Genomic DNA, 13,216 nt, shown 5'->3' with positions numbered 1-13,216 from the left:
TTCTTGTTTTTCTCCGCATAATTCTATTTTTGTTTGCTAACATGGTTGTTTTTCCATATTCTCTTACCTTTTTTTAGTGGAAGAATTTGTAAATGCATTTTACTATGTGATATTATGGGGAGGGCATATTACCTTAAACCACATAGATCAGTAATGGAGACCATGGCAACATGATTCGGTACCAAAAAATACTACATCCACAATCATTTTATTGATGAGTCCCCAAAAGGTTAAGTGATATAGCCTGGAGTAATGTGACCCATCTCTACCTCAGTAATTCAGATTTCTCTCCCTTATCATCTGCCAACATGTCATTCATTCAATAAGCAATTATTAAGCTCATCTTGTGCCTGTGCCAGGCACTTTAAGGGTAGATGTTAAAGACACTAAGATGAAACCAAATAGTGATTTGTTCTCTGTTGGAGGAAACCATATATGCACAAAAAAGTAGGTACAAAATATGTACAAAGTAAATATATAATAACTTACTATAAAAGGTTCCTGGAAGTGGCATGGGGATCAAAAGAGGCAAGAGATTGGGATATGCTTCCTTTAGAGTATGGCAATTGAGCTGGACTTTGAAGGAAGCCAGGATTCTAGGAGACAGGGTTGAGGAATGAGTGACATGTGAGGACAGCTTGTGCAAAGGCATGGAGATGGTTGGGGACTGGATTGTTGCTTCTTATGAAAGGACAATAAATAGTCTTGTTTGCTAGGCCAGAGAGAGCTATATGATAAATATGAGAAGGTAAATGGAGCCAGAATGTGAAGGGTTTCAAATAATAATGGTGTTTGTATTAGTCCTGGAGACCAGTGGTCACCATTGGAACTTCTGGAACAAGGGAGTGACATGGTCAAACCTAGGCTTCAGGACTGTCAGTTGGCATTGGAGAAAGGATGTATAGGGGAAGATCTGGAGGTAGGGATACCAATGAAAAGGCTGCCTCCTTCCTTTTGTATAGTCAGCCAAAATATTCCCATGGCCCCTGGTGCTCCTAGGACTGTCCTAGTAATTTCACCAAATCTTTGACCTTATCACTATTGCCACCAGTTTTCCCACACCATTCTTGCCAGGGAGCAATTAATCAACAAGCATTTATTTAGTGTCTACTATATACACACACATATATACATACAATATGCATACATAAACACATATGATACACATACAGTATACAGATAGGTTGGAGTAAAGGTGTGAAGTTTATATTTTTATCCTAGAAACAGTGGGGAGCTACTGAAGTTTATTAAGTAGAGAAGTGATACTTTGAGGGAGTCTCTTTCCTGGGCAAAAATGCTATTAGCATAGTGGGATTTTTCCTCTTGCTTGTTCATCATTAAATGATCATCCTCTCCTATCCACAACCAGAATTTGAAAGGTTAAAAAAAACCCCAAAATTTCCCTAGGTATCCTAGAAAAAGGGTTTCCACCTTCTCCAATTCCTGAATTGGATGCCTGAGCTCCCTTTAAATAGACATGTAATAATGTCTTAAGTTTGGGTGTGGATGGAGGTAGATTGGGGCAGAGCAGAAAGTGGTGGTCAAGAACTGTAATCTCGCCTGACTTTGCTGTATGAAATCAAGTAAAATCCCTTATTCGACTTGAAATTTTCTGTTCTTCCATTGTCACTCTTTGGAATTCTAAGGTCACGGATTTAGAGCTAGATGGAACTTTAGAGATGAAGGAGTTCAATGTCCGTATTGTACAGAGAAGGAAACTGAGGCCCAGATAGGTTAAGTGCCTTGTCTAGAGTCTCAGAGCTGATATATGTGGATATATATGGCTATATATATATTTTTTTCAAGCTGGAATTTGAGCCTTGATCCTTAGAAGGCTAAGACAGTGCTTGTTCATTTATTCCACATTGTCTGTCCTGCAGAGACCTGTGTCCATGGTAAAATGACATGGCTTATCCCTGGAAATCTCATTCTCCCTGTTGTTCCACTAATCTAGTTGCTTCCAGCTATTCCTACCAGTTCAGGGTATGCAGAAAGTATGGGAATAGTGCTATTCATACTTTTTTTTTTTTGCACATAATGTAATACGCAAGACCATTTACTGTAGGGGCCACATCCAGGAAACTGCATTGAGGGGTAAAAAAAGGGCAGCTCATGATAAAGGTCAAGAGTTCCCTTTGGAAATGACTTGTTCCTACTGGGCAGCCAATAGTTGGCATACCAAAGAAACTCGACAATGTAAACAATATGTTCTTTCAACTTTCAGGAGATTTAAGCTTGTTTGTTTGTGTTAAGCACAAATACTGGAATTAGTTTAAAACATGCTATTTTCTAGTGCAGTCCATCAAAGTAGATAAACATGCATGAACTTCCTTCCATGATTTCTATTATGCTCCAATTCTCTTCATTAGTAGCATATGCAAATATTTTGAAAATATATGACTTAGGGTATCTCACAGACCAGTTCATAGGTCATGTTGTTTGCTGTTGATTGTTTCTTATCTGGGGTTGATAATGCACAAAATTAATTAAAACAATTCTGGAGTGCTTTCCCCACCCCCCATGACATTAAGGAATAAGAATTTCCATATTGGGAAGTAGAGTTTTTAAATGCAGAAGTGTGTTTTCATTTTATTTACTAAAGTTCAAATTAGGGTCCTCTGCCTCTGCCGTGAATTCAGCAGAAATTAAAGTTGCTCCGTGCTGTGTTAAGTGCCTAAACCATAATATACACCAGGTGTAGTAATTAGCAGCCACACGAAGGCTGCCTATTTGTCTGGGTCTGCTGCTGTTGCTGTATCCCCTTGTGTTTTCACACCATCAGATAGTTGGATTTAATTGAGGCCACATCAGATGAGGCATTACTGACACCTTTAATTGAATGAGCATCCAGGGAGGATTAACTCATAATATTGATTGGCTTTTAGCCACTTGCTCAGAAGGGTGTCTGGGTAGCTTATTAGTTGCCTTTATTTACACCTTTATGCAAAGAGTGCAAATAGGAATTCTTAGTGCAATATGTTTTTCTAAGTACTCTTAATAACTTTTTTAAAAGGACTGATAATAAAAATGCAAATGAATTTAATTTTTTATTAGCAGTTCTGAATAAATATATATATTAAATGTATGCATTTATACATTCACATATACCTGGTGTATTGAAATATGGCACTAGGAAGGCAGCCAAGAGAACTTCATCAGACTTTTTCCATTCTTGACAATTCTGATCAGATTTTAAAAAGTAGATGTGGAAGGGGAGAGTGTCTGAAAATGTCCGGTGTAATTATACCACTGCCTACTACTGCCACATAAAGCTGACTGGTTTGTATGATCTTTTATGCTGTGTCCTGGATTTTGACATACAAGTTGGAGGAATTTTCCAAATCCTTAGCAGATATTAAGATTTATATTGATAGTAGTCATGAGAATAGTCAGTGTCGAGTTATCAATTTCAATTACTATCAAGTATTCAAAGGAGAGCTAGGAAAAAAAGCAACCCAGGAACTCTGTTTTGTGACATTGGGAGGGGGAAGATGTAATTTAGGTGTTTCTCTTTACAATTAACTGCTACAAGAAGAAAATACATTTGCATTACAATAGGGTGGTGTTTATGACTATGTGCAGTATATAAATATATTGTCTTTACTAGTTCATTTAATTATACTTTGCTTTGAAACTGGTTTATAATTAAGTTTGTGTATTATACCTATAAGTTATTTCTTTACCTGTAATAATGTCTGTATGCCATCTAAATGTACTCTATGTAAATATATTTTTATTTTCTCTTTATTCAGTTTGTCAAAATCTCCATGCCAACTCAACACAACTTTTGGTGGTCTCTGGGAATTTCCTTGACTCTTGCCTATTTCACACTTTCTTCGGTATATTACCTCTATAGAGCCAAAAGATGGCTCGTTGGCAAATAACAGGCAATTGGAAACTGTTTAATAAATACTACATAATCTATCTCTCTAGAATATTAACTGGGAAAACTTTCTAGTTTTCCAGCATTTGGGTTTTTTGTTTTGTTTTGTTTTGTCTGAGCCAGTGGCATGGATGAAGTTTCCCCACTTAAATCCATTATTCCAAACAGAAAATTTCAAAGAGTATGTTTTTTAAAATAAAATAAAAAAATCTTGTTTCCTCTAGCCTGTCTAATGCTTTCACTTGGAGCTGCTAGTGGTGCTTGCTTGTTTTAATCTATTCTTCCCCTTCTTTTCCTATACCCTCTCTCTTCTTGTTTTCTCCTTGTCTCTTCTTTCGTATGTATTTGGGGTCTTGTCATGCCCACTCAACAGTATCTCCTCCTGCAGAGTCCATTGATGTTCACAGACCAAGCTCAGCAGGATGTTATCATGGTCCTAAAGTTCCCATCCAACTCCCCTGTCACTCATGTGGCAGCCAACACCCAGCCTGGCTTGGCTGCTCCTGCTGTGATCACAGTCACTGCTAACAGGCTATTTGCTGTGAACAAGTGGCACAACCTTCCTGGTGAGTAAAGAAATACCATCTTGAGCTGGAGTAAACATTATAGGCCATGTTAAATCATGACATCTACTTCAAATATTTTCTTTTCTTTCACAAAAGTTTGAACTTCACTTTGCAAACATGAGTCGGACCCTTTGGCCTCCACTTGAAGAATTCCATCAAAGGTGTACAGTACAATGGCTGTTTATGGCATCTTTCCCATATAGCACAGATATGCATGCATTCATGTACATGTATGTGTGTAGAGACATACAGATACATACACATGAAACATATATGCAGATATATGAATGAGGGAGCACAAAATAAATACAAGACAAAGTCCCTGACCTCAAGGAGCTTACGTTCTGCATTTGAGTAAAACAAACCCCCTCCTTTTCTATGATTGCACCCCAGCAAGCTTGATCATAAAGGGAAAGAAAGTAATAAGGAGAAGGGATGGGGAACTAGACAAGAGATTTTGAAAGGATCTGCCTAAACTCTGGAAAAAAACAAGATATGGGGTCAATAATGTCCCTATAGAATAACACATTTTATCTTAATTACATTTAACACTTAGGTCAGACTAGAATATGATACACTCAAAACAAGATTCTGTTCTGTTGTTAAATATAAAATGGTCACTATTATTTAGGGGAGACAGCATTATAATATTTGCCCAGATAGTTTGTTTCTTTTATTTAAAGAATAGAGAGAAGAAAAAGGGAATTAAAAATTTCCTTGAAACTGTTGGCCCTTTATTAAGCTTTTATTTTAGACAGCAAGCTATGCAGATGAGTTTGAATAGTCTCTTTAAATTGTGGAAACATCTGCAAAGCTTGGCAGTGTCATACATAAAGCACTTCTTGTTAGAGTAACTAAAGTGATTGGAAAGATATAAAGTCTCTGGGACCATGGCTTTATATCAAACTAAGTGCAAGAGCTTTTAGAATTGAATAGAACTGAATTGACATTAGAATAAAAACAAACAAATAGGGACCTGAGTATATACTCAATTAAAGGGCCCATCACTACAAATCCAGTGCACAACTGCATACAATTCAATATGGAGTAAATATCATCTTTTAACCAGCTATTTAAATATGAAGCAGGAGTCATCTAAAGTGATTGCATGTGTCACCCAGAATCATCTTTGACGTCAAGTTAGAAAGTTGCCATATAGTAAAAATATAACATGCTCATAAATCTGAGTCAGTCACGTGGTTTTTCTAAATCAGGTGATAGAAGCATAATAGTTAGGCCTAAAAATTAAAGCCAAAATTAATGTTTTCTTAACTCTCTTAACCTGGTCTTTCTTTTCCTACCTGTAAAAATGACAATAATGTTCACAAATATGACATATACCATCACTAGGCATAGAAATGAGGACTTCAGAGCTTTTCCTATGTTTCAGGTCAGAGACCCTTCAACTCAATTTGTATAAGGCCTTGAGGTTACCATAGATAAGCTAGGGTTGTTGGGTTGGGGTTTTTTTTGGGTGGGGGGAGAGGGGATATAGATCTATTAATAAAATCCTTGAATGCAAGTGATACAAGAAACTGTCCATAGTAACATTCCTCCGTAGAGCAGGAGTAAAGGCTTTGTTGCCAGTTTCCTTATCTGCCCTATGGGGAATTGTGAAAAACTGCAGTGGGACCCTGAGGGATGCATATAACAGCAACCAACTGAAGATGAAATAACAACAATAACTTACATTTATGATATAGCACCAAAGAGTTTATAAAACAGCACTGAGAGAAAACAGGGCTATAGGTTTCAAAATAGCTTAGAAAATTTTAAGCTTTAATGTGGCAAATTACATGATTATATTAGAAAATATCAATTAAGTAAAAGTAGAACAATATAGGTTGAGGTAAGTAATGGAGAGGGTGGGCCTCAGAGTCAGGGAGATCTGGATAAAGTCTTTCTGTAGCACATACTGGTTGTGTGGCCCTGGACAAGGTGCTTCACTTATGGATAACTCTCAGATAATAATTTGGAGAGCAGGAACTGACCTTTGTGGGTACAGGAAGTTTCCCACAAGGTATTTTCTGTACCAATGAAATTACAGGTCCAATTTTTGAAAAATGTTAAGACAAGTATACTGTACTTATATCCAGGCTTCATATGAGTTTTTCTTTCATAGTTAATTGTATGCATATTTATAAATATATATTATATTCCTATTTTGCAATAGAGTTTAATATATTTTATAGATATCTATATTTCTTATTTATCTATTCTACATTCAGAAAGTGTTAACAGATACAAAAGTACCATCTAAATAGTTATTCTCTGAGTCTGTAGATGCATACTTCTTAGAGTTGAGGAAAAACGTTTTGGGTATATGTATCTAGCTAGTTTATATTGTATAATGATCCCATAGATCACAAAAAAACCCCATGGCAAACTATGACTATGTAACATTAGAGCAGTAAGTGACATGGTAGATTATTTTTCTGCAGTTTTAAACTTTAGTTTCCACATTTTTCCAGTCTTCTGCCTCCACACATATTAATCAATTACTCCATTCTAGTGAAGATATGCTTAACAGTCAAAAGTTAATAAACATTTATTAAGCACCTGCTGTGAACTAAGCACTATGCTAAGTGCAGGTGTTACAAGTAGCAAAAAAGAAGCAGCCCCTGCCTTCAAGGAACTTCCTATCTCACGGGAGAAGACAAAATACAAAAGGGAGGAGAAGGTACCCGAAGCAGAGGGCATGGTGGAGAAGTCAGTCAGAAGTCTCTGAGAAGTACAGCCAGGTGAGGTTCGAGCTGAGCTCCCTCCTGAAATGGAAATTTGGAGTTCGTGGCCCCACCCGAGAGGCCCGAGGGTAGTGCTGAGTTGGAGTATCAAGGCTGATGAGATCTTGAGGGATGATGACATTATCCCAATAATGAGCTTACTGGGGCTTGGAGAAGTCAGTCAAAGAAGCCCCAGAATCTCCTAAAGAGTACCAAATGAGAAATGAGGAAATGTGACCAGATCTTCTTTTTTTTTAAATTAAATTTAAGTTAAAAAAAATTTTTGGCAGGGCAGTGAGGTTTAAGTGACTTGCCCAGGGTCACACAGCTAGTAAGTGTCAAGTGTCTGAGGCCAGATTTGAACTCAGGTACTCCTGACTCCAGGGCCGGTTCTCTATCCACTGTGCCACCTAGCTGCCCCCGTGACCAGATCTTCTTAGCTATCTTTAAATAGATCTCGTCACCTATGTTTACCTTCACATGCTTATTGGGATGTTACAACACAGAAGACTCAGTAACTCTCCCTTTGAGAAACACACTGCTCATACCATACGCTTGGATTTCTTATCAGAGCATCCAACCAGTGCTGCTTTGCACCCATAATTTCTGTAAGTACCTATAGCTATTCCATTCAGCTGCTGCTTCTAGCTCACGTCCTTCCTTTGAGTAAAATCTTCAAGATGTATATGAATTCCCTTTTGCTTTTGCTAAAGCTCAAGCATTAACTACACCAAATTGGACCCCACAATATCATACTTACTTGTATTCACACCCTGACTCTTGTATCTCTGTGGGCCATGAAAAGTCTCAGTGGGAGATGGAGATGCACTGGATCTGTGAGGATATGCTCAGGTAGCATTAGACCGAAGTTAAGATTACTAAGCATCTGTGAAGATTCTGTCCCCACTGTCAGCTTCCTAATCAGAAATTTCATACTGCCCAAACCCCAATGGCAAAACTCAGGGACTCACGAAAAGAAGAGGGAGGTGGGGATAGTAGCTGAATGGAAAGAAGTTACTTAGAGAAGTCTTGGATGCATAGCAGCAACTATGAGGTAATTTAACTGTATAAAAAATCAAGTATACTGAATGCGTAGTATGTTTCCCCAAGTAACAGATGTTGGGCCCTCTAGATGAAATATTAGATAGAATCATACAAGGCAGCATGATGCAGTAGATAGAGTCACCAAATTGGGGGTTGAAGTCCCTTTTCTGATACGTGTTAAATATACAACTCTGGGCAAATCACTTAAGCTCTCAGTGCTTCAGACTCTCCAAGACTGAGTTTAAGGGCGTCTACAAAGCTGCATTGGGAGGAAAGAGATTTCCTTACTGCAGAGTTTTCTACACCAAGGAAACCACGGTTGCAACCAAGTAAGCAAAAACGCGATGATCCGACTTTAGAGATGGTCTTCGTCTTCTAGCTGTGGTAAATGAGGCCCAGAGAAGGGAAAGTGACTTGCTGAATGTTACATAGGTTGTTACTCAACTGAATCCAGAGCCCAGATCTCCATCTACTGACTTCCAGTCTCTTTCTTTCCACTCCACCCTTAGGTCCACCACTATTTATAGGGAAAGACTATGTGTACCAAGCACTTTTAAATTGCAGAGCTAACAGTGTGCCTGTATTATTCAGAATCATTTTGAGAAGATTGCATATTGCCTATAGTAGATATTGATTCCATTTACTCTTCTGCTTCTGAGTATTTTTAAATCAAAGCAGAAATAGCAAATATTAATAAAACTTTAAAACACATATACACCAGTTTGATCGTTAGGAATGTAACTCAGCCAAATGCATTTAACGAAAACATTTATCTGCAAAATGGTTTTCTTTATTTTTATTCAGACTTTCAATTGATTGATTTTAAGTGATGGATGAAACATTAAATGTTCCCTGACTTGGAGCTTTCCCTTTCTCTGTCATAAATTGACATTTTTGCGGGTCCTTTGTGCTGCAACATTCAAAGATGCCTTTTTAGGAAATAACAACAACAAAAAAAAGAGTATTTGCTCCAGTCAGCAGATGGCTGTCACATTTTGTTTTCAGTGCTCTTTACCACTTAATTTTGTTTTGTTGCAGCATCAGAGGTTGCCAGTCAAGCATCTGCTATAGCTTATGGCCCAGGACCGGAGCCACTGGTGATGGCACCCGTTCAGAACAGCACTAATCTAAAATAAATGTTTAATAAACTGTCCATTAAAGCACCTGGATTTTTTTCTTTAAATTTGACAAAACTGTAAGAGATTTGGAGGGTTAGAAACCAATTGCACATGAGATTTGACTTAAGTATTTTTACATGGTTTGAAATATGAAAAGTAATGCAGATTTTTTTTTTAATCTTTTGTGAATTCCAGCTCATCAAGGTGCTGTACAGGACCAGCCATACCAGCTGCCAGTGGAAATCGATCCTCTCATAGGTCTGTCACTTCCTTCTCTCTTTGCGATTCATTAAGCTCTGTATGGTGGCCCTGAAGTGTAGATTACGGTTGTTTTTCACTTGCTGGTTGCTGGGAATGGAATTTTCCTGATAAACCATTTGCATGCAAATTGGAATGCAATGAGCTGTGGCTATGCTGGTATTTCATCAACTCCCCCTCGTTGGTTTGCCTAATTTGAACAGGCCTAGGACGCGTGTCACTGAAAATTAATATGGATGCTGTAATAATGTGTGATTGAGAATGCGCATGAAGTACTGTCAGGATAATATTGGATCTTTTCATCACTCAGACTTGTTGATGAGCAGGAGCGAGGCACGTTATGATGAATCGGTGCACCGGTAATGTGATGGAGCTCCTTTGCTGGGGAAATTTTCATAATAACAGTGGGGTTCTTAGCAACACTGTGTGGTGAAAAATAAAACCGTGGTGCCAGGGCTTCATCATTAAAGGAGATCAATCCTTTCTTCATAGACCCGCCATACGGGCTGAGGGGATTAATGTGCATTCGCAGAGCAGTTTCAAAGTTGAAATATGTTGCCCCACCAATAGCAATGTTAAGATATTAGTATTCATTTTCCTGGGGCCCAGCAGCCCAGTAGATCACCATTGGAGGTTAAACAGGAAGGAAGGAAGGAAGGAAAGAAAGAAAGAAGGGGGGGAGAGAAAGAGAGAGAGAGAGAGAGAGAGAGAATGAAAGGGAGAGAAAGAGAAAAGTGAGAAGAGAGAATGAAAGGGAGAGAAAGAGAAAAGTGAGAAGAGAGAAGAGGAGAAGAGATGGCCACAGAGAGACCCCTTTTGAGATGAAATGCTGATCTATTGTACATACAGCATTGAGATACAAATTTGCTCTTGTGCCTTTCATGCTTGATTACTTTATATGTCCATATTAGCATTTTACACCCTTAAATGTTGAATGGTCAGAGATCAAATGTGGTTTGGCCCAAACTTGCAATGTTACATCTTGGCCTTGAAAACTATGACAAGGTAGGGAATGTGGACGTAAAAATAGTTGCAATATCTTTTCCTCCATTCAATAATAGTTTTAGAAATGGAAGAACTAGTATTTTCCCCCAAATTATGGGAGGATATTATTAGCACTAGTGTTTGAATTCTTCTTCAGCTTTTCATTTCCCTAGCTCATTTTGTTTTAAATTAGGATGTTACATTACAGCCTGTAATTATGAAATAGATGATTTTTTAAAAAAATCCAAGTTGTTCTAGACACAGCCACTCATTTTTTTCCTACCTTAAAACCTTTCTTTACTTCAGTGTAGGGCAAAAGTGCTGCCATTCATAAATTATTATTGTGATAGACTGGAGGGAGTATAAGGTCAGAGCCAACTAATTTATTAATTTTCCAAAGTTCAAACACATATCATCAAAGAATACTTCCAGTGGAGCCATGGAATTCTTTGCCTAAATCCTGGAATACCACATTAAATAAGTTTCTAACATTTTTAATCATTATAGGGTATGTTGGGTGTTATTTTTTTTAATTGGAGAAACAGAAGAACCTATTTTCTGAGTCTTCTTAAGTTTATTTCTACTTTAGATAAATGTAGTATTGTATAATAGATTATTAAACTTAAGTAGTTCGAAGTTCTTTAATTCATAATTTTTTATATTTTATATATGTGTATATATGTACATATATAAAGTATAAATAATTTCAATTTAATTAAACTTAAAACCTAAATTCAATACTTAATTCTTCCATGTTATCATAGATAAATAAATCTATTGTAAAATTTAGGTTTTTCATTGTTATTTTACTTGCTGGTCCCATAAAAATTTTAGTTTATGATGAAAATTTGAGGATTTTAATTTAAAATATTGTAGAATATGCATATGTCATTTGTATTACTTTAACCTCATCTGTGACCCTTATTTTAAATTACTAAGGTTTAGTTGATGACAGTGAGTTAAATTATATACAGTTAAGTAGAAGTATTTGAAATGATGGATATCATGATGTTAAATTCCATATCTACTCCAAGTCGACATTTTATTGGTAAAAGTTCATTTGAATGTTTGAGAACCATGAATCAATATTATATTTTTGTCACTTGGCCAAAGTTCATACACCCACATACTTATGACTGTTTTGAGCATTCACAGTCTTCCAAAATGACTTGCCTCCTGCCAGCTAAAAGTTTACATAATTAGAACAAAGATAACATAGGTACAGATTTGTACAAACATTGAATAACCCTTATTTGGAATGCTAATTCTATAATAGTTAAGTAGGAAACACTTCGCATTTTGTTTCCATTTCTTGGTCTCCTGGAATTGAACAGATTTGTATGGGACTACTACACCAAAAATGCATCTCTTTGACATTCCTTTTCCTTCAAAAAACAGCATTGCCTTTCCCAGGCTTCAAAGTTATGACTAAAGATATTTTATTTTCACTTTATAGCATTTGATGCTCTGAGGGTAGGGAGGAGAAGATCTTACCCCACAAAAATTCTTACATTTGTAACTAACTGCTGCTGACCAAATTGCAAACTGACTCATATGCTCAAGAGGCATCAGAAGCCCACATCATTCAATACTAGTTATGAAGTACCCTTCCAGGCATGAAGTTGCAATAGATATTGGCATGACTTTAATTTGAAAATAACTTCTTTTCTCAACACACGTTGTCCTCTATCCTTTACCCTCTCTCCCCCCTAAAAACAAAACACAAATGCAAATCCCCAAAATTCAACATGAAACTAATGCTTTTAGTGAGTTGTATTTAGATTTACTTTTCCTGATTAGAAGTTTACATATGAATTTTTCACCTAAACCATTTTAGTGCTGAAGATGTTGTAGAATAGCTTGTCTTTGCTGTTACTTCCTGAGTCTTATCTCTTCACCTGGACCATACTCATCAATAGCAAATACATTGTATTTTCAGAAAACTAAAGACCACAGAAAGAAACTTAGTTGGAAAGGATTTTTATATTACCTTTTCATCACTTCTTATTTTGTTTCAGCACCAGTTTTTTTCTCCAGAAAAAGTGAGCTTATTTGAATAGGAAAGTTGGTGTTGAAACATCCTTTAGGACCCTGGAAACTTAAGCTTTCTACATAGCTAACCTTATAATATCAAGAAGGGCTTATTGAGTATAATTTCTTTTTCTGATAATGGCACTCCTGGTAGTCTATTTTCAGAGGATTATTACCCTTCCCGTGTGTCTCGACGTCACTCTGTCTGCCCTTATACCTTCAGATAAACTCCAATCCACGTATTCTGTAGCAGCTTGGAAACACTGTGTGCTAGTCACTCTGTCTTGTTTTATTGCTTAAATAAGATTCAGGAAAACAGCAATACTCTCTGCTTCAACTTTTTCAATTACACATATCTTTAATAAATAGTGGTTCTCCTCCTTCTTTACATGATGGTGCTCCTGTAAACAGGGGATTGGGATTGCACATCTAGTCAAATTAAAGACCCGTTAGAGCTAAAGTAGTACAAGATGCTGTGATATTTCACAGAATATGTGACATTTAAATTCTAATATCTTTTCCTTGTGACAAAATGTTAAAGGTAATAGTCTGTCACAACATGACTCCATTCTCATGACAATAGTTGTAATGAGATTGTCAGGAATACAA

The 13,216-nt window shown here is 36.9% G+C and overlaps 1 protein-coding gene across 1 annotated transcript in view; it reads left to right on the top strand.

Moving 5' to 3' along the window:
- The window catches only part of LRBA (LPS responsive beige-like anchor protein), a 762,673-nt gene that overhangs the window by 707,127 nt on the left and 42,330 nt on the right, over window positions 1-13,216 (top strand). Inside the window, 2 exon segments of the mRNA XM_043969784.1 lie at window positions 4,257-4,449; window positions 9,530-9,592. Of these exon segments, the coding sequence (XP_043825719.1) occupies window positions 4,257-4,449; window positions 9,530-9,592 (256 nt within the window).

The sequence above is a fragment of the Dromiciops gliroides genome, chromosome 6, assembly GCF_019393635.1.
Source record: "Dromiciops gliroides isolate mDroGli1 chromosome 6, mDroGli1.pri, whole genome shotgun sequence".
NCBI classification, from domain to species: domain Eukaryota; kingdom Metazoa; phylum Chordata; class Mammalia; order Microbiotheria; family Microbiotheriidae; genus Dromiciops; species Dromiciops gliroides.
This window is presented reverse-complemented; position numbering and strand designations above follow the sequence as displayed.